At 39.2% G+C, this 22,004-nt stretch overlaps 1 protein-coding gene across 2 annotated transcripts in view; it reads right to left on the bottom strand.

The window, feature by feature from the left end:
* Positions 1-1,178: 1,178 nt before the first annotated feature.
* The window catches only part of Zdhhc13 (zinc finger DHHC-type palmitoyltransferase 13), a 40,279-nt gene continuing 19,453 nt past the window's right edge, over positions 1,179-22,004 (bottom strand). For both annotated transcript variants that reach the window (XM_021657185.2, XM_060367204.1), the window contains 9 exons: positions 21,169-21,302; positions 18,081-18,181; positions 12,436-12,560; positions 11,534-11,596; positions 10,798-10,891; positions 9,235-9,318; positions 5,321-5,478; positions 2,950-3,047; positions 1,179-1,763 (listed from right to left, as the gene is read on the bottom strand). In XM_021657185.2, coding sequence (XP_021512860.1) covers positions 1,625-1,763; positions 2,950-3,047; positions 5,321-5,478; positions 9,235-9,318; positions 10,798-10,891; positions 11,534-11,596; positions 12,436-12,560; positions 18,081-18,181; positions 21,169-21,302 — 996 coding nt within the window. In that variant the 3' untranslated portion in view covers positions 1,179-1,624. The remainder of the gene's footprint in view (positions 1,764-2,949; positions 3,048-5,320; positions 5,479-9,234; positions 9,319-10,797; positions 10,892-11,533; positions 11,597-12,435; positions 12,561-18,080; positions 18,182-21,168; positions 21,303-22,004) is intronic.

Below are 22,004 nucleotides of genomic sequence, written 5' to 3'. Positions count from 1 at the left end.
ATCTGGAACACGGTGGTGCCAAAGGTCTCAAGTGGAGAATTTGAATTTGGGTCCTGGCCTCTTACCTTTATTTATTACCCTTTATTCTGATCTAAACAGACTGTGGACAATCTGGAAAAACTTATTCAGTAGATGTGTGGCGGCTTGAATGACAATAGCCCCCATAGGCCCATAGGGAGCGGTACTATTAGGAGGTGTGGCCTTATTGTAGTAGGTGTAGCTTTGTTGGAGAAAGTGTGTCACTGGGGGTGGGCTTTAAGTCTCAGAAGCTCAAGCCAGGCCCAGTGGCTCAGTCTCTTTTTGCTGCCTGAGGATACAGATATAGAACTCTTTGCTACCTCTTCAACAGCATGTCTGCTTGCATGCTGGCATGCTTCCAGCCATGACACATAATGGACTAAACCTCCAAACGCCAGCACCAATTAAATGCTCTCCTTTATAAGAATTGCCATGATCATGGCATCTCTTCATAGAAATACAACCCTAAGACAGTAGAGGCTAGTTAGAAAGACAGAGAATATAGCTTGGAGAGTCTGTTCTACCATCTGAAGATCTGAGTCTTCAAATGTGACTCTGATCATATCATGACTTGATTAAAAACTCCTTATTTCATTCAACAACTTAACTCATTGCATGAACACTGTATTAGGCAATATTCTAGGTTATTTGCACTCTACAGGGCAACCACACTAAACATCCATGACTCACTTCATTTGCATTTAGTTCCTTCTTGGAGGAAGGAACAAAGGTCCTTGAGGAACTGAACCATAGCCCAGAGCAACACTGGTACAACAAAACAGCATTGTTCAGGGGTTTATAGGCCATGATGAGAAATTTAGCTTTCACCCCATGACAAGAACCTGAAGAAGGATTTAGTGAGAAAAGTAACTGGGAGAGCTGTGCAAACTATGCCAAGACTTATAAAGAATCGGCATTCCCTACAGAACAGATAAAATCAGTAGCTACAATCACTAAACAACTAACATTTTAATGGTACTGGGTTAAAAATCTAGATGAATATTTAAGACTTCATGTATTCAAATTCTAAGAAGAAAATTAAGTAAAATACTGCTTACTGGCATTAACAGTAACTCATTCCTAATTATGAATTAGCTTCACTGTATCTGTCAATCTATTTTCTCAAGACTCTAAAGATGTTAAGCAGCAGAAAGTAAGTCTCAAGTATAAAAAATGTTTTTATTAAGTGTGAAAGCAAAACAGGTACTATTTTATCTATTTAAATATTCTTTACATATTTATAGATACAACAAAGACAAATAACTTATCAAAAATTACAAGTTTAAGAGTCCTATTTTTAAAAAGCCAATACAGTATCTGAAAATACTCTATTTGATCCATAATTAGTTACTATTATGTTTTTTTTTTTTTAAAAGTAACTCATGTTCTTGGGGAAAATATGAAAGGTTTTTAAAGATGTCTGCCAGATTGCTTAGTAATTGGCCTTTGTTTACTTTGTTAAAGTCTGACAGAAGGTCCTCTTGCTGAAGACTGTGTTCCCATTGGGCTTTTGACTGTGAAGAGCTCAACGTGTCACTTCATTTTCAGATCTGAGAGCACCAGCATAAACAAAACCAAGTCAGGGTGTGTTGTGAGGTGCTCTTCTTCATACGGAGCGCAGAACCTTCTCTTTTGCCGGGTGGAAAACCATGGTGTACTGGGTTGTCCAATCTATGATGCAGGGCTTCACTAAGCCAAAGCAGCCACACTGAAAGAAATCTGCCAGGTTCTGTGTAAATCCAAGGCTGTCAAGAAAAGAAGAGAAGACAGCTCACCATACCTCCTGTGCTGCTTGCTCCATGGAGACTTTTCCAGATCTCAGGCTGCTCTTTTTCCCTGACATCTCCTCCACATCTTTATCACAAGACCTCTGTACTTTAAGGGTCCCCTCCCCCACTTTTGAGGCAGGATCTTATAAGCAAGCTGGCCTGGAATTCTCTAGGTGACCAGACTGGCCTCAAACTCAAGAAAGAGATTCATCTACCTCTGCCTCCTAAGTACTGGGATTAAAGGTGTGTGCCACCACCTCTGGCCTGCCTGTACCCTTCAATAAAGTAAATATAAATATTAATTCCCCTAGCTAAGCCATCAAGATATGGTCTTATGACTGCCAGGTGAAATGAGCATCACCAGCTTTGTACTACTCTCTAGACCTGGCTTACAGCTATCTCTCCTTTCCTCCATAAATCCACACTGTGATCTCAAACCAATCTTTGGTTCCCTTGTCTAACAGCCTAACACCAAGAGCGGGCTTTGAAACAGACTGCTCATGAGATACACAGTGAGTGCTTAGATCCCTCAAGGGCTCTGGGTCATCTCTGCCATATGACCAGCCTCCAAGACACTTCATGTAGGTGACAGAGAGATAAGCTTCAAAGCCTGGTCTTTCACATCACAAGATCAGAGTTCTTACAAAGCACTCTAATTTTCAAATTGGGGAGACTGGTTTTACAGGGTTGATGTTCTAAGGACACATATCCCAAATCTAAAACTCCAGCTTCTGCCCAACACAGGTGGGCAAGTTACAAAGAGAAATACAAGAATTCGTGGGTCTAGAAGACCATGCTGAAGTTTAAGCAAAGCACACCACCTAATGCTTTCTACAAAGAACCGTGTGGCTGGCTTGTCAGCCACACGCTAATCTATCTCATGCTGACTCCTTGCCAGCAACACACAGCCTTGTGATCACTTGGTTCAACAGGAGAGTCCCCACCTTGGCAAAACTTCAAAGTAACTTATATTTACACTGAGTCTAGTAGACTGAATTCCTTACGCCAATGGGCATATGATCTTATCACTTAAAACCTAACACTGAGACTTCCAAGAAAGATGGGCTCAGCTCCACCAGACAGTAGGTTACAAAATGGAACTAGGTCAAGAAATCAGTTGCTGGGAATCTTCCAAAGACTTGGTGACCAGACCAGAACTCACTTGTATGGTGTCTTCCTGAGGGACAATGTCTGTTTCATATGCCTGCTCTGCTTTAATAGGCTGATTCTCTCATGGGAAGTTAGGCCCAGAAATGCAATCTGAAAAAGATGAAGGAACATTAAGAACAAACACATCATCGCTCTACCTCTCTAAAAAGCGCACTCTAGGATGGTGGCAAACATTTAGAAGTCTACAAAGACAACATTCCCCCAGACTTCTAGCTAAAGATCACATTGAAGACAAAGATTCACAACTTTAAACTCTTTTCGCCAAGTAAATAAAAAGTAGCTAGACTTATTGTCTGAAGTTTATCAATACTCAAGAAAGCACTGCACATTGACTCAGAATTATAAAATAACTTTTCATTAATTCCAGCCATATCTTGTGGCCATATTTAGATTTCAACACAGGAACAAACATTTGTAGAACAACTGAAGCAGGACAAGGCAGTATCAGTACAATTCTGATACTGAGTTCCGAGCTTTTCTTTAAAAAGGTGCCAAATAAAAAGGTTAATAAACCAAAGGGAAGAACATCCAAACTCATAAATTTGAAGACTAAAGACTACGGTGATTAAGAAACTCTTAAATCAATACAGACCACAGCAGTTCATGAGGTTAGCTAATCTAAACCTCAAAACACACCAAGTATCAATTTTTAGTCTGTAAAACGGAGCTATCTATCACACCACCCTCATCATACCATGTTAAGGACCTGAGATAACATACCTGAGATCCCTGCTAAGGATTAGAGAGGTGAGGTAAGTGGTCCACGGCCACAGAGCTGAGAGGCAGAGTTGGGACTGGCAGGTCGATGTGAGGCACACAGCTGCTGCTCCCAACCAGCAGCTTGTGTGCTCAGTTTGACATAACGCAGTTAAAACTATTTATAACGCAGTTAAAACTATTTTAAATCAGATCATCCAGGAAATCAAAGGTTTCAAATAACTGAATTGTTTTGTTCCTTAACTAAACAATTGCGCAATTCTTGTTGGCAAAAATTACCTGAATCCTTTAGTCACTTTTCTTCCTTAGTACAATGTATCAATCTTTAAGTACTAATGCTATCATCTATTTGTTTTGGAGACAGTTTTGCTGTGCAGCCCACCTGGCATTGAACTTCTAATTTTCATGTTTCAAGCTCTTGGGAGCTTGCATTACAGGTGTTAGGACTCGACACATACCTTAGCTATTAAAGATGTCTGAACCTCATACAGCACCTATCACTAGAGCAGAAGCAAGGCACTATACCTTTGTTAGATGATGTTTCCTAATCCATAAAATACAGCTACTATTCTGGTGTGTTCCCAGTTTCAAGTATTCATAATGTGTAAATGCTTTAGAAATGTACTTATATGTTAGCATTAAATATGTGATTACTCCCTGATAATATTGTTTCTTACTACCCGAGTTGGGATGTCAGGAGAAAAAGGAACTCAGTTTTGTCAATAAACTCCTTTCCTCATCATTTTCCTAACCATTATTTCCCCCATAAAAGTGGAATCTGCTCTCCTTTTGCCAAGTGGTATTCTAGAAACTTAGGAGTTTATTTTTATTTATTTTTTTCTTTTTTTGTGAAACAGGGTTTCTCTCTATAGACTTGGCTGTCTTGGACTTGCTTTATAGACCAGGCTGGCCTTGAACTCACAGAGATCCATTTCCCTCTGCCTCCCTGAGTGCTGGGATAATAAGCATGTGCCGCCACGCCCAGCCTGCCAGTCTTATTAACTGGCTAAAAATGATCACTGTTGCCCATTCCACGCAGAAAGGCCATAGCAATGGGACATAGGACAGGGTAGAAATCTCTGCAGAAAACAGAAGCTGTTACTGCCCTGGTGTGTGAACTTTCTCAACACATGGTCACCCCAGCCACTACACCTATCTAAGCATTGTATAAGGTAATAGAATTGGAAGAACCAAAGGTAAATAACTATTTTGCATCTGTATAATAATTTTATACTTTGTAACATGTTTTCACACACTATATACCTTAAATATAAGATGAGAAGAAACTTGAACGGGACTGTTAGAAGAATAGAGTCTCCAGTTCTGATTTTGCTGCTTGCTGGGTAACTTTGAAGAATTCAATTCATTTCTCAGTATTATAAAATTAGAAGGCCAGATTATACCATTCCTGAGTGGATATGGATAAAGCCTGAGCAAGCAATTTATTATTCTACCCTTTAAGCTGCCTGTGTGAACAGATGACATTATTATCCTCATCTTACAGACAAGGAAACTGAAGCTGAAGAGTGGGAGATAATATGCTAGACTAGTAGAGTGTGCTCTCTAGTCTTCTGATTTTAAAGTCAAGTCTTTCTATCCAACTATGAATCACTGAAAATTTTATTCAGATCCATAATGAGAAATACCTGAAAGAGTTGATTTATTAATAAAAATGTTGACCATGAGAAATGGAAAGCTGCTAGCATGAAGATGTACAAAACCCAGGGTGAACAGGCCACTATCTGATTGAGGTAGGTCCATAGTCCATCTTCCTTGAATGTTGTTGTACAATGATTTGACCAGTCTGTAAATACAAAGGGGGGAAAAGCATTATTAACAAAAGCAAAAAATTATTTATCCTCCAAGAAAATAAAAATTATATAGTTCTATTTAGGGAGAAATGATAGACGACAGCATAGATCAGAATTCAATTTTAGGGATGGGGAGAGTAGCTCAGAGTGGAGAGTATCCTTAGTTTGTGTGTGGTCCTCAGTTCAAGATCAAGCATCAAAAGTAAAGCAAAACAACAAAAGCAAAGCAGAAATCCCACTCAGGAGTTTACTTTCTAAATGCCAGCTCAGCTATTGGAAGTGAGAACAGGGGCCGTGGGCAGTGAGGATGTGATGGCATCACACTAGCAGTCCACAGTGAAAGGAATATAAATGAACAGGGTCCAAAAAAACTTTACAAAGAACAGCTCACTTAGCATAAAATATACCGGTCAGAATTTTCCTGGGCTTGACAATTGAGGCTAATGACATCTAAGGTATCTCCTTCAATTTAAGGGGTTTTATGGATCACATACAGGATTGACTATCAACAATGAAGGTTCAGATGGCCAGGAATTGCTGTGGGCACAATATGTAATACAAGCACCCCAAATACCTTTAGGACACAACCTGTGGCAGGGAGCCAGGCCTGGTGTACCTCTGCAATTGCCTGATTCATAATCCTCTCAGGAAAAAAGGCCAGGATAAAGGGCATCACAAGACAGACCAGCTCATCATAATACAGAGCAAGATTCAAATAGTCACTACCCACTTCCTCCGGGGAGTCTATATGCCACTTAAAAGGGAGGCCATGCTTTCGACCCCTAACCCATAAGCTGAGAGTAACGGCAAGGAGACAACAATAGGGAGCAGCAGATCTTCAAGGTCATGAGGCTCAAAGGCACCATGATGGTAGATAGGGGTATATTACTTCTGAGGTGAGAATTCTATAGACTTGCACCTTGATGTTTAACAAAATCCTCTGATAATCTGTAAGCAGTTGTAGACATTCCCTCAAATCCCAGTGAGCATCTCCTGAGACAGGAAGAAAGTGAGTCCAAGACTGCCCATTTTAGTCTTGAACATCTACTTTTCCTCTTCATTCCTAATCATCTTTCATGAATATATGCCTAAACCACCCTAAAAGTGAAAGAACAATCAAGGCAACACATTAAAGCAAATGATACGTTTTAGAGTTTCTCATTAGGATAGCAAAGGAAGAGACATCCTATGCACCTGATGGAAAAAGAAAAAAAAAATGAATATAATTTCCACAGCAGGTGGAACAAACAGCTGTTGAATGGGGAGAACATCTAACTTCTTTTAACTTATGTATTTCTATTTGATAACAGCATCACCTACAGGTGAAGCACTCACACTGACTTTAGACTTAATATCAAAGATATGGCTGCAACTGGCCATCTACATTATCTTATGCAAGGTAACAATTTAGTCTATATTAATGCAGCCTTCTCAAGTAGTCAATGGTTAATGACAAGATCTTCCCCCTTTACTGAAAAGGGATTTTTTGCCCCTCACTTAATATATCCTGATTATGGTTTCCCCTCCCTTTACTCTTCCCAATTTTTCCCTACTTCCTTTCTATCCAAACATGTTCCCATTCAAGAAAGGAAGCTCTTTGTTCCATGACAGTCATTCTCATCTTTAGGTAGTTTTGATATTCACACACCACTTCCTGATATGATATAATACCTTTCTCCCTGTAACTTGTAGAATGCTGACTTTCTGATTCCCTTCTTTCTACTCTTAAAATAGACCTCGTAAAAGATGAAAGCCAGATGCTGTGATGAGACAGCTGCCAGTGGGTCATAAGAGGAGGGTACATAGCACAAGTCTAGTGATAACAACGTGAGTGGAAAACAAAGGAGGTATGGCAATGAGGCCTTGTTAAGAGAAACAGAGCACAAACATGAGTTTACTGTCTGGAAAAAAAAATGATAAATGAAACAATATCTTTGCCAGTGACAAACTATGTTCAGCTGGTCTACAGAATTTTAATGCCTCACACACAAAATATATGAAAACTGGTCAAAGCCAGAAAAAGAAAACAAAGAAGGGAAATAATAACTGTGTCATAAAAATTCAACTTGGAAAGACTGTGATGGAAAATCACTGCTGTCCTTATCATTATGGTCTTATGCTAGACCTCTACACCAAATAACACAACTATTTTTAGTGAGGAGAGACAAGGGTGGTGCAAAGTTTGGCTCCTTTCTGCTAGGATCGAGCCCAAGAGACAAGCTGGTATGTGGGCCAATTTAGAAGGCTTCCAAGAACAGGCCTCATGGTCAAACCTAAGAGGCAGCTGTCAGAGAACCTCTGTTAAGATCTTTGCTGTACGACACAATCCAAGATGGTTTAAAATGCTCAGGGCTGCTGTAGATTTGGACAAGAACTGAGCTCCCTTCTGACTGTATCAGACCTGTGTGATCCGACCATGGTTGATTTATAAAGCACTCCCTAAATGTGTTAGGATGGAAAGGGTCTGAAGCCTACACTGTGCCATATCAGGGCACAAGGCAACCCAGTGCATGCACACACTAGCAACCTCCAGACACGAAAACTCAAATTAAATAGAACCTATAACCCTGGCTGCTTGTACAGAGGGAAGTGAGAGGCAGGGAATAAACACACAGAAAGCTGTCTTAGAGCTAGCGATTGGCTTAGTTGCTTAAGGCTGCTACTGCCAAGCCTGATGACCCGAGTCTGATCCCTGAAGCACACATGGTGGAAAGAGAGAACTGGTTCTTGTAAGCTGTCTCCTCATTACCCCCACACAAACAAAAAAAATAAATAAATGAACAAACAAATTAAAGACAAAAAAAACAAGCCCCCCTCATCTCCCAAAGAAACTCCTTACATTTACACAAGGAAGTGGGAATGATGCAAAGAGGAGACAGCAGGAAAGGACAAGAGTGTTAAGGTTTGGGATGTGGAGGCAAAAAGAAAATACTGTGTTTCTGAAGTCTTCAGCTCAGAGCAATAAGTTAGGACACTAGTGGCCACAAAACAGAGTGGGAGACCAGTAGGAGTGAAGACCATGTCTAAATTTTCTCAGGCCTCAAAATACATAAACTACAAATCGTTAAAGTCCAAAGTTCAAATAAATACATAGGTAAATAAATGCCAGCATCACTCCAGGTTCTTTCCCTAGGCCACCTATTTCAAGGTGTGAAGAGTGTAGTTCACAATTTTTAAGAGCTCACCACCATCCTTTAGGCTTCAGTTTAAACCGTGCCCTTCATCAGTTACCTCAGAACAGCCCTGCACAACACACTAGACTCCTGAAGGTTACTTTCTGCTCCTGGACTACAGAGCAAGAGAGCCAGTATTTTCTTCCTAACTTCTCCACTGTGACAGTTTTCCCCTTGTTTCTCAGTTTCAACTCTACTCTCAAATGGCCTGCACTCTCACAGCTTTGCTCTTCTACTTTACTGTGACCCACCACCAGCCTCTTCTTTTCTGGTCTTAACTCACTTCACTCAGCACCTCCGCCTTTGCCCTCAGGCTGTTGTTTTCTATTTACAGGAGGACAAGTCTACACTCAATACAATGAGTTTCTATCATACCACTCAACTTTACCCAGGAACTCTTCCCAAGTACTTCAGTTACCTCTTCTTGCTGCTTCCCAGTGTGAAGATTTTAAAGGGCTCCACTTCATTCTTTCACTAGGGGCATGGTTACACATTGGGCAGTGTGTGTAAGACAAGGGCTCACAAGGAAAAAACTGGGTACAGGTGTACAAGCTTGTAAAAAACATTTATACTTACAGACAAAAGATCCATATATGATCCAGTCACATACCATAGAAAGGGAAAGCAAGAAGAAGATGTAATGATGATGATTGCCAAAACCTGAGTCAGAAAGAAAGAAAACACACTTAATATTTTCTTTTCCTAATGATTCCCAAGACTACTTTACTGTAAAAAAAAACAAAACAAAACAAACAAAAAAACCCCTATGTAAAACAGATACAAGGTTTGCTTCATTTTTTTTTTTAAACTAATCAAGACAGCTCTGAGGAAGACAGAAGTACATATTTACTAACATTCCCTACTAGCCTAAAACAAGACATTTTGCATAGAGCAACTTTACCTAGGCAAAAACAGCTTTGGGCTTGTCTACATTACTAGTGGAAAGTAGCAGTCGAACTCACATGTGGTCTCTTTTTCATGGAATATGCTTAGGTAAGTACAATCTACAGACATTAAAGACTAACTTGAAAGGGAACAGAAACTGCAAATGTGAGGAATGGCCAATCTTGGTGGACATGCCAACCTTGGTGGATACTAGAAACAGCAGAGGGGAAACCACGGCCCACAAAAAGGTTGTATAAAGAAGTGGTGAGGGTTCCAGATAACCAAACCCCTTCCTACAATCTGTTAGCCGCCTGATGGTGGAGATGGAAGCATTTTGTTGCTAACAACATATATGCTGTTCAATGACCACTACATCAGTCTCATTTTCTTCTGAAGCAGAAATATTCAGTAGCATCAATACATACTGCAACAAGTGAGTCTTGTTTATGATTATTAGCTGTTATTACTGTAGCCAAAGTCACTGGATTTCTCTGATTCCATAGTCTCACTTATAATAGCAAGAGAAGATAAGACCTCTTTCACTTCATAGGCCTGTGGTAACCAAACAGGACTATGCAGTTGTGGAAACACTGTCAAAAACAATTTGATAAATGTAGATGATAGATGGGTCCCTTACAACTGTTTCCCTGATGTTCTTCAATCTGGCTAGCATGATGTCAATCATCTAATCTTTATGACAGAATGGTACCCAAGCATCATCCAGCCATCTTTCCCAGGAAGAAAAGAGAACACCAGAATGTATCCCTGGCCTGCATCCTTCAGTTTCTCAGGGGGATAAGAGCAAACCCCTACTGAAGATAGTTACAGCTCCTTCTGTTAACTTTGGTTCTGCCTCCCACTTGAGCATTAAAGGAGGCTGGTGAAGATAAGAAAGGTAAGTCACAATGTAAGGCAAGAGTGTGATATCTGGAGTGAAAACTAATACTGCAGAGATTATCTGAATTATTTACACTCTTTGCTCTGAAATGCAGATAGTAATAACAACCTCACAGATGTGTTCTGATCAAATCAGACACCACATATATTTCATAAACTCTAAAATACTATACAAATGACAATAAAGGGCATTAACAATCTATTAACTATCTCCCAAAAGTATTACTGTAAAGATTCTTGAAGAGGAGCTACATAGTGGAGACCTTGGATGGCCTTTCATTTCTTTCTAAGTCACACACATAACTAAACATATGCTTAACTTCACCACTGAGGTAAGTGAAAAATTAAGTCTCTCACCTATACAGCGTCCAGTCCAAAAGCAGTGCTGATCAAATCGAGCCACACAAGAGTTACACACATGGCAATGGAGTGACCTTAAAGGCTTCCTTATCTGAGGAGAATTAAAAGAGTCCTAAGCAAAAATGGTCTTTGGTAAAAATAGATCGTAAGCAAAACTTTAATCTTATGTCATAGAAGACTGGCACAAATAATCGTATCTAGATGACTCTCTCACACAGAAGCTCTGAATGTTTATTTCTGTACATGATAGGAACAAGCCTTCACTCAGAGAGAGCTGAATTCAGAGACTATTCACGCTGGCTAAGAGAAACACAGGCAGTGACACATTCGGCCTAAAAACTGGAATGAGAAAATGTAAATCTCAGCTCCATTTCAGGTTCATCCAAGCATATACTCCCTTCTCCTAAGCCTGAACCCAACTGCAAAACCAGAAGTTTCAGTATGTAGTTTTGATATAAGGTGTCTTAGATTTACAGTGAATTCTAACATACACATCATGACAGGAAACACAAATAAAAAGTACTACAGATGATTTACAGAGAGACTAACCACAGGGAGATATTCTTTCATACGCTCATGATGGAAAACTGTCTGACAGAAATACAAAATCAGAACCAGGTAAAAAGAAAAGTGCATACAAGTGCCATGAAGATCTGACAAATGCTTTCCTAAGCAATGCTACTAAGAATTTGCCCATACAATGGAAAACAAAGTACTGTCAGAAGAGACTCACAAGACACGATGTGCAAAATGTTCTGAAGTCCAGACATCCAGTCTCTGCAAGGGTGACAATATTCTGAAAGAGAAAGCATCTGGGTCCATTTAACTGGGCAATGTTACATGTGGTTGTATGCCGTTCTCACAGCTTTCACTCTACCTCCAGCTTCAGAAGTAGTCAGGACATTAATCTGGAATACTCCCAACCCAATCGTTCTATTTTTGAAATAATGTGACTTTTCAAGGTGTTGTTTCAGGCAGTGGCTAAGAAATCTGACTGCATAAACTTTCTACTCCCATACCCCTTACCATCTTTTTACAAATGGCATGCACTTCCCAGTTACGGCTTGCAGGACAAAAATATAAACACATGCATATAAATACACACCACTCATCAAAAAAGAAAAGATTTATGGATAAGCATCCAAACTGATTGCTGCAAGTACGAGGCTTGGTCTTTCAGGACAGACTGTAGGTAGTAGAAGAAAAGATTCTCCTTAACTTCTAAACCCCAGCAGCAACTGCAAATAGGCCATGTCTCTGGTAACTTTACATTTGAGGAAGGAAACGGTGTTATCTCCTCAGCTATTAGGAAGAAGGAACCCACTAAACTCTGGCATCATCACTCCTTCACAAAGGCAGCATTTAAGACTAAACTTGTAACAAAAAGGGAGATCAAACAACAATCGTCCAGTTGAACAAAGTTTGATGGGGTATCACTTTTACAGGAAACAGATGTTTCTAAAAACCCTGTATACAAATAAACAAGTGTAATGTGTAGAAACACGATTTTGATGATCTAATCAGCTCACATTTAAGTTGTACCTATTAAGTGGCAGACATTACATATGCAGCTATGCCAAAGATCAACATGACTGGAACTCTCAGGGGGAAAATAAAATAAAATAAAATACTCACCACTTTCCTCTCTTCCTCAGAAGCCTTAGTGAAGCCTGGATCTGTTGCCCAAGTCTTGTAGAAAAAATAGAGAAAGGCTAAGATGCTGAAAATAAAAGCAAAATAGAAAGGGCTACCTGATGCATGTTAAAACCTCGTTAAGGAATATACCAGACCTCTATTGAGAAAAGCATCATATGTGATGTAAGCAAATGTTATCATTGTCCCTATGAACCTTTCTTTCCTGCATTCTGGCCCCAACCTCCCTATGTACACATATCACCCATGGGATCAATTTTCTAATCCTACAGAAGTCTGCTCCTAGTTAGTCAATAACTACTGCTTCTTCATTATTAAAGCCCATTTGAAATACTAACAAAAGCAGCCATCATCCTGAAGACTGGAAAACTTTTCAGTGTAGCTTTGATTTTCCTCAGATCATCCAGAAAAATATTCTCTAATCAGTCTCACAAGACCATTCGTGGAAATGCAAGACTTGGGTCAGAGATTTCAATGTACTTTCCCTGTAAAGAAGATAAATATCTGCATAAGTTTAACTAGAGCTTAGCAACTTAACCTTGTAACTGTTCTGAATTAAAATTTGCCCTCCCTGCAAAATGAGTGTACATTACACACTACTTGAGAAAGGCAGGTAACTCAAGTAAGTTAATGCTGAAAAAGATTACAAGGATTAAAAATTCTGTACTTTAAAATGTTTTAAAGTACTTTTTAAAAATACAAGGTTCCATTTTGCTCCAGAATAGAAATGAGTATGCAGTAATAAGCCACAAAGACAGTAGTAAGCTAGGCCTTGCCTAATGTAAATATTATTGGCCTGACACAGTAACTATTAAAAGGTGTTACCAAGCTACTTTGCATTAACTTCAGAATTGAAAAGAAGGCCATAAAACAGATGCTCAATTCTTATTCAAAGCATGGTCCAATGACCTTCAACACCAGCTTGTTGGAAAAACTGAACTCTGAGCTGATGCCAACACTGGGAAGGCTGAGGCAGGAGGGTTCTGAGTTGAAAACAACCTGGGCTACAGAGGTAGTTCTATGTTAGTCTGAGCTACTTAGTAACACTGTCTCAAAAAAATGAAATGAAACTAAATGCAAAGAAAGTGGGGAGGGAGGGAAAGAAAGAAAAAGAGAAAAAGGATGGACAGGAAGTGAGGGAAGGAAGGCGGGAAGGCAGGCAGCTAAGTTCAATTTCTGATCTCACATTACACCTACAGTACTAGACTAAATTTAAGGAGCTCTCCATGGATCTCATCCCGCACCAAAGTTTGAGAAACACTGACCTAACCCAGAGACTAGAACAAACACATCTCGTTTAGAGAGGCAGAATGAAGCCTGCTGGCTAACTGTGCTAGCTAGTTTTATGTCAACTTGAGAAAAGTTACAATCATTTGGGAAGAGGGAACCTCAGTTAAGAAAATGGCCCACCAGACTACCTATGGTATATTTTATTTTCTTTACTATGATTGCTGTGGGAGGGCCCTGCCCTCTGTGGTGCTACCCGAGGCACGTGGTCCTGGTGCTGTAGAAAAGCAGGTTGAGCAAGCCAATAAACAACACCCCTTCAAGGCCTCTGGATCAGTTCCTGCCTCCAGGTTCCTGCCCTGACTTCCACGGAAGATGGATAACAAGCTAAAAGCTGAAATAAACCCTTTCCTCCCGAAGCTGCTTTTTTTTTTTTTCCTTTTTTGTGGTATTTTATCACAGTAACAGAAACTGTTTATCACAGCTAATATATAAAGGGGGCTAGTTTTAAGGAAGAGCTAGAGGCCAGATAAGTTACACAGAACTAAATTTCAACAAAGCTTACTTTGAATGAAGTAAGAGGAACACTTGTAAAGGATATACGAGAAGACTTTTTGTTAAAAATTAGATCCAGTTTTTCTCCACTGTGTCCTGATAACTTACACATTACACTATCAAAATTCATTTGGTTCAGTCACTGGGTAGTCCTATAGAGTAAAGCATCTAAACTTGGTGTCTCCACTGATTATCTTTAAGACAAACCCTAGGAGCATCAAGATTTCCTCTCCCAAGTAACAGGAATTGTACTCTCAGCCATCATATGAAAGGCAAACAGACTTCCTCATAACTACACTTTCAACGGCCTCTTCCAAAGCCAAACTTTTAGGATGCCTAAGTCCTAATGGCCTTCAAGACTCAATTTTTTTCTCTTTCTTATCTTTTCAGATTTGTAGAAAGACTTAATTGTTTCCCGAACCCAGGAATGCTCTCTTTATGGCACTTAGACTTTAGAATACAGGCATTTGTAGATGTGTTGGCTTCCCTTGTAAGTTGGTGACTCTACTGCAAATGCAGGGCTAAAACCTGCTCGTCTAGAACATGACCAACTGACTTCATTTTCTGGATACTGTAGTCTACACTACTGCTCTCCTCTAGATTTGCTCTATATAAGATTATTCCTGCACTTCTTCAATACATCTTATCTATCTCTCTATCTCGGGCTTTTCAAGACAGGGTTTCTCCGTATAGTGCTGGCTCTCTCTGTAGACCAGGCTGGCCTCAAATGCAGAGATGCACCTGTCTCTGCCTCCTGAGTACTAGCATTAAAGGCATGAGCCACCACAGCCTGGCTACATTTATTTTTGAATGGCTCTAGAGTGACAATGTCATTCCAAATGATCATTTTCCAGTATTTGAAATGGGGAAATAGTGATGCTATCTTCAGGGCAGCAGCAAAACCCTTCCCTACACAGTAGTTTACTAATCATGCTCCTTCGCTTGTATTATCTCCCATTTTCCCAAAAGAATAGAATTCAAGAGGGCAACATACTTTGGGTATATAGTGACAGGCTGCTGTCCTCTGCCTGGACACTCGAATTCTTGTTCTACAACTACATCAGAGTAGGACAGCTTTCTTGACGCCTCAGTCACCAGCCATACCCAACCTTCATTTAAAGCTCCCAAGTCTTTAGTTATTCTTTTCTCTCTGTATGGTGCTAAGTATCAAACCCAGGGTTTGTGCTGGACCCGAGCTCACTGTGTAGCCCAGGCTAGTCTCAAGTTTCCCATTCTCCTTTGTCACCTTCCAAGCACTGTGTTTATCAGCACAGCAAGCTCCTGATTCTCTACTACTTGATCTAAAAACTAAGCCATATCCACAGCTGACTCTGAAATCATATGGGCTTTATACATATCCAGCACTTAGACCTAAGTATTGCCAGTATCATGAAGGAAACATTCAGTGGTTCATTTCTTTCCCAAGTCTTAATTGTTGCTTGAGTCATTATTAAGGCCCTCTTTCCTTTCATCCAGTCCCTCTCATAAACTTGAAATACATTACTTACTGAACACATAAAAGAACCCAAAGAAAGAGATTACTGAGTTATCCCAAAGACATAAAGTATTATTTACAAATACCAATTATGCAATGGGAACTATGTACGGCCCTGTAGACAGTATAGTAATCCTTGCAGGCATGCCAAAAGCTTGGTACTATATATGTCCCCAACTGACAGAAAAAGAATTGGTCAAGTAACCTGCCCAATGGTACATTAACAACAACAACAACAACAACAACAAAAAGGTTACATTTGTGAGTGATTACCTCTGCCTATCTTGTGGGAGACTGGGGTTCAAATCCCTGACAGGGAGAAAAGCCAGCCTTTACACTGGCTACAGTAATGCATGCCTATAATAATTACAACACTCAGGAGACATGTCTCAGTGAGTCTGAGGCCAGACAAGTCAACACAGTGAATTCCAGGGCAGCCAGGACTACAAAGTGAGACCTCATGTGAAACAAACAAAAGAAATTTAGAACCGTGTTGCCTGATAATAGACACTATTTTTACAGTGTTCTTGACCCTTCTCCCATAACAGATCACAAGCCGTGGAACAGAAGGCCCAGGTCAATCCTAATTGGCAGCCCTAGCACAGCAAGTCTAAACATTTGGGCTAAACACAGGACAATCCCAGCAGCATGTAACACTCAGCCTGAAAAACACTAATCTTGAGTAAGGTATGCCACCTACTGGCACACATGCCTTCACAGCAGCTTGTTCAAACTGGTGCCTCCATGCTCAGCATGTGAGTGACATATTCCATAGCATTCATCTTGACATCTTAAGATTCTATCTAGCTATGAAAATCAAATCTCCTAATACACCTTCACAAGTATCAAGCAGTTCCTAGGTACAGTCAAGTGAGAATTTCTGCAAATGAAATTAATTAACTTAGATGGGATTATATGTCTTTTTATATTTTGATTCTGCAAAATAAAAATAATGTGATATGCAAAATCTGGAATAACTGGAGTTGCTTATACTTAAAAAAATTAATCAAAAACCACAATTAAAAATTGTTCACTGTTACAAAAGTATCAGTCATGCCTTTTCAGTATAATGTCCACTGTCCTAGCATCTGTGAACAGTGGGTCATCTGTAGATTATCTGGTAGGAGCTGTGCTGTGTGCTAAGAAAGCTCATATTAATTAAAATTCTCACCAAATCAGTAATTACAAGACAAAGGTAATTTTTTTTAAAGCCCAGTGACATGTATGGTACTTACATTTTCATTTAGGTTAAAGGAAAACAATCCATATTAGAAATAAAGCTTAGAAACAGTAAAACAGCATTAAAGCAAAAACATGGCAGAATGGCTGTAGAGTTCTGCACTCTGAAAACTCATCTGCCAATTCTATTTATTCCTAAGGGAAAGAGTCTTAAGTTTTCCTTATGTATTTCCTAAATAAGCACCCTCTTCTTTCTTTTCAGAAATAAAATTACCAGAAAGAGACAGCAAACACAGAATGTAAGGCACTAAGATAAGGCACACTTTTTCCCACCACACTCCCTCTTGCCCTGTCACATTAGCAAAGCAGTACTACAATGCCTTCACAGGAAGAAGAGAAAGAAGGAAGTCTGTAAAGAGATGGGAGCCTGCACATGTGTATGGGGTTACAAATGGATATAACCTAAACAGTATCCCCTCTTCAGCTTCCGGGTGACTGAATCTGACCATCAAGAGAACCTGGGATCCAATCCTCATATAATAAAAAAATTCGATATACATAAGATGTTTTTGCCATTTTAAACCACAGGCTGCCAGCCATGAGTAGAGCGTAAAAGAATAAAATGTTCATGACTTGAATTTTTAAGAGACAAGAACGCAATATGGTAAACCATACGTTAGGAGTAGTTTTCTGAAATGTTTCCCATCTACTCAAAGCATGTTTAATGTTGCTGAGAATCCTTGCCTGAGATAATAGCTCTGTATTGCTTACCATTACCTAGGAAGCCATACTTCCTCAGTCTCTCCCACACAGCTGATTTTGGTACCCAGAAGACATATCCATCAGTTGTAACTGCTGGCTAAGTTAAAAGAACTGCATGACCTTGAAATCTCTCATAACATCAACATATTTTCACGAGCCCAAGTAAAACCACAGTGCACTCTACTCTCACTCACCTATATAAGAAGGGATATTGGAAACTACTGTCTGCAGAGCACTAGCTAGATGTAACAGAATTAAGTATATTTAACAGTAAGTATTCAGCCAGAGTCAATAAATGAGTGTGCACACAAGTTGCATCGTTTTTTCAATAACGAATTCTGCTAACAATGGCATTACTGATTTTTTAAAGTAAAACAAGATATGCATTTCATTTAAGCTTAAAGGATATCAGGAAAGAATAAGAAGAACCAAGTCATAAATATCCAAAAAATGGAACTTAGCAGAAAGACCGTTGGTAAGTACACAAGGTTTTTATAGCCGACCAAAAACCTGGAAAAAAAAAAAAAGGGTAAACATGCTAGCAAAGTAAGGTAATAGTATGACTCTGCTAATCCAGCTCTAACTCCCCAATAACAACAACAGTCACAGCAGCAGCAGCTTTCTTCCCTTTTATGTTTCAGTTTAATCTTTCACATGAGAAAACTATACAAAAACCTTCCAAAAGTACACATTCTAGTTTTTCTAGGCTACTCATAACTACTTCATTCATAGCAACAATACATTTTCAATGAATACTTTGTACTTTTATTGGGATATATCATATTGTAGTTTTTTTCATATAATTTTTAAATACTCCAAAGTACAAAAATGTAAATACATGGAAATTCACCTTCATGTATAAGCAAGCTTTTGTTAAGAGGATAGCACTGTATATGAAATAGCAGGTGAACAAAACCTTTTTTTGTTTTTGAGTTTTTTTCAAGACAGGATTTCTCTGTGTATAGCCCTGGCTGTCCTGAATCTTGATTTGTAGATCAGGCTAGCCTTGAACTTACTGAAGCAGTTTGACTCTGAGCTGGCTTGAGAAGAGGTCACAACATGAAAATACTCAATGGCTAAAATGACAGTAGTCACCACAGCACTAACTCTCTCACTCCTATAACGGTCAACTTGATGTTCTTGTGTAATTTGTTCAAGAACTCAGCACTGTAGTTTCAAACGAAAAACATAAAAATGTCTTCCATATCAAACCCAATAGTCATAAACAAATATACTTTACCTAGATAGAACTTAAAATTTCTATCAGAAATGGCTAATGGTGGGCTACAAAAGGGGGTAGGGTGGGGAAGAAGCAAGGGCTGGCCACTGGTACTTATGACAGGAACATTTGAAATGTTTAGTTAAAAGAAAAAAAAATGCCCTAAGGACCATAGCTATAATTAAGGTAAAAGCATATCTGAGAAGGACCAAGGCCCTCAACCTCAGACTTCAGGTACATGCTGCTAGAATAGGTAAAAATGGAGTCTGCTGCAACCACCTCCACGTCTGAACTAAGATTTTACAAGGAAAAGGAGCATACTTGGTCTAACTAAATACTGCAATGAACTGTCAAATCTGCAAGAGTTTGTTTTTTCTGACAGGTGTCACATAGCAGTCTGGATTAGGAAGCAACCAACTCTGCAGCCAAATAACAACAGAAGTATGCAGCTGCTTATCTCCATAAAACTGAAACTCTAGAGGAATATGAGAAAAACAAGGCAGGGTACCAACCTGCCATATGCATTTGACTCCTATCTGAAATATATTTACATGGCAATCATTGCAACTGAAGACCTCATGCAGTTATTAAACCAAAGCTATTCATATTATTATTCTTCAATAATTTGGATTTCAATAAAAACATACAAATAACTAAACAAAATGTTCCTGTTGTGGGTGATTACAAATTGCTATCTAGCCTTTTACTGTGTCTTAAAAAACTAGAAAAACCTAATGACGGATTCCTGCTAATTAGGCTTAAAATGTACTCAAATATCCAATGGAAAAACCATTATTTTTAAATCACGTTTTCTTAATCAGACACTTTTAGGTATATTGCTATTTTTCAGAAATTTGGACTTTTAGTCCACATTTAAATTCTAATTTGTCTATACCTAGTCTTTGGGTTAATGACAAAAATTAGTGTGTGCTTATTCCAGAGAGTGCTGGTAGCAAAAGGCCTCTGGGATAAGCACTCACTGCCTCAGATGGCAGGCTGCTTCCTTCCAGATCTTCCCTAAGGACCATTATCATTGCACTGTGTCTCACTCCGTGAATGAGAATGTTCAGCAGCAGAAACAAGTCCTGCTTTTATGGGCTTTACATTATAGGAAGGTATGATGAAGAGAGTAAAATGGTCATGTAGCAGACCGGCATCAGGATGGCCTCAAAAACGGTGGTTTGTGTCTGAACCCAGGCATGGGCGCCTTCTCCAGTTCCAAAAGGATCCAGTGTCATAACACTTGAGGCCAGGGCACCAGCATGGTTAAGAGAATAAGGTTGTGTTTCCAAAGCACAAGAAGGTGGAGTGCAATGTTGGGATGGAGAAAGGATGAGGGGCAGGGAGAGAATCTGGTTTCTATTCTGAGCATAACAACAAGCTTTAAGGATATTTTGACAAGAAAATGAGGCAGAAATGGATCTGCTTTGACTGTTACATGGGGATACACTACAGGGTTGAAGGCAGGAGAGCAGCTAGGAGGCTTGGCAGGAAGTATTCATAAAGGGCTAAATGTTAGACGTGAAGGCAAACGGAGAATCAAGTATACAAGGAACTCAAGGATGACATCCACTTTCATGTGAGGACCTGATGCCCTGTCACTCACATGGGGAAGAGATTAGGATATGACATGACTGATTACAAGTACAGGTCATGTACCAGATACTGTTCTAAGCATTTACATGCATTAGCCATGAAGTGGGCATTATCATTATCATCCTCAGTTACAGATGAAGAAACTGAGGCACAGAGAAGGCGAATGGCTTGTTTGAGATCAGACTAAACCTGAATCCAGGCAATATGACTCATCAGTATAATCATGCATATTTCTCTGTGTGTTATTTTTAAAGAGAACTACAATGTATTTGCTACTTCATTACCTGTCCCATTATAATCAGGTTCCTTTAACTAAAAACCAGAAACAGAAAAATAATTAGTGTAAAATTAATTTGAGTTAAAAGAAAAAAAATGGTGAAAAAAGACATAAAATGGTTATAGAACTCTCTCCATCACTGACAAATTGAATGGTAATGTATGACCCTCAATATTTATTTTCCAACAGTTGGCAGTTCAATCATATTACTGGGTTGAACAATTTGCTTTCAGCCCAAAGCTATGCTATCAAACCCTTTTTCTTCCACCATCTTGAGAATATTGGCACATAGTTTAGTTATATTTATAGCTCAACATCAATCTGTGATACCAGCCGATCAAGAACAGAAATAAGCAGATACATTGGAAATGCAATAACCAACCTTGCAAAGATTAATATACACACCTTGGAAACAAAGATGTCAGAAAAAACAATGCTACTAGAAGACATCCTTTTAAAAGCCAAGAATCTGAGTTGAAGTCCAGGATGTATCCAACAGCCCACAGGGTAATCATAGAGAGTATCAGCAGCAGGAAGAGCTATTGAGAGATTAGAGTTTTAGAACTTCATGGATTATACCTCTTAATGATAATTAGTACAAGAACTACTTTGTAAGTACAGAACAACTTAACAGAACAGATTTTTTTCAAATTGCTGTCAAATTTAAAAATTATTGATTTATACACCTTAGAGACAACTTTATAAATTTGCTTAATGACATTTTGGTTTGCTTTTCTTTCCCTCAAAAATGACATTTTAAAAAGAAAACTGATAATTAAAAAATTCAAATTTTCAAAACTAATTGTTTATTTTTGAATAAAATAAATCAACTTAATAAACCAAGAATAAAGCAACTTAAGGGACTACCAAAATCAAAATAATCAAGAATAAACTGAAGGGCTATAGTCACTGCACGTTGAGCCCAACCCGGTATGATCCCTCACTAAGAATGCCAGAGAAACAGTTCTGAAAGGAGCAAGCTTGATTTGGAGGATGTGGACTTGTGAATGGCACCAGGGAAGATCCAGGAGGCAGTCTGTGCAGCAGGCTTACCATTTTTCAAGTCTTGAGAGTTATCTGCACATAGGTGGGAAAGCTGTAAATGAGCAACTTCCCCAAAACTGTGAGGGCAGAAGAATCTTAGCCAACACAAATAGTCAAGGTTAAAGAACAAAGCTGATTCCCCAAATGTAACCAAGAAAGACTGACTGGAAAGTCAGGCTGAAAACCTGGGAAAGAGG

The sequence above is a fragment of the Meriones unguiculatus genome, chromosome 14 (assembly GCF_030254825.1).
Source record: "Meriones unguiculatus strain TT.TT164.6M chromosome 14, Bangor_MerUng_6.1, whole genome shotgun sequence".
Taxonomy (NCBI): domain Eukaryota; kingdom Metazoa; phylum Chordata; class Mammalia; order Rodentia; family Muridae; genus Meriones; species Meriones unguiculatus.
The sequence above is the reverse complement of the archived record's forward strand: the minus strand, read 5'-3'. Positions and strand labels throughout refer to the sequence as shown.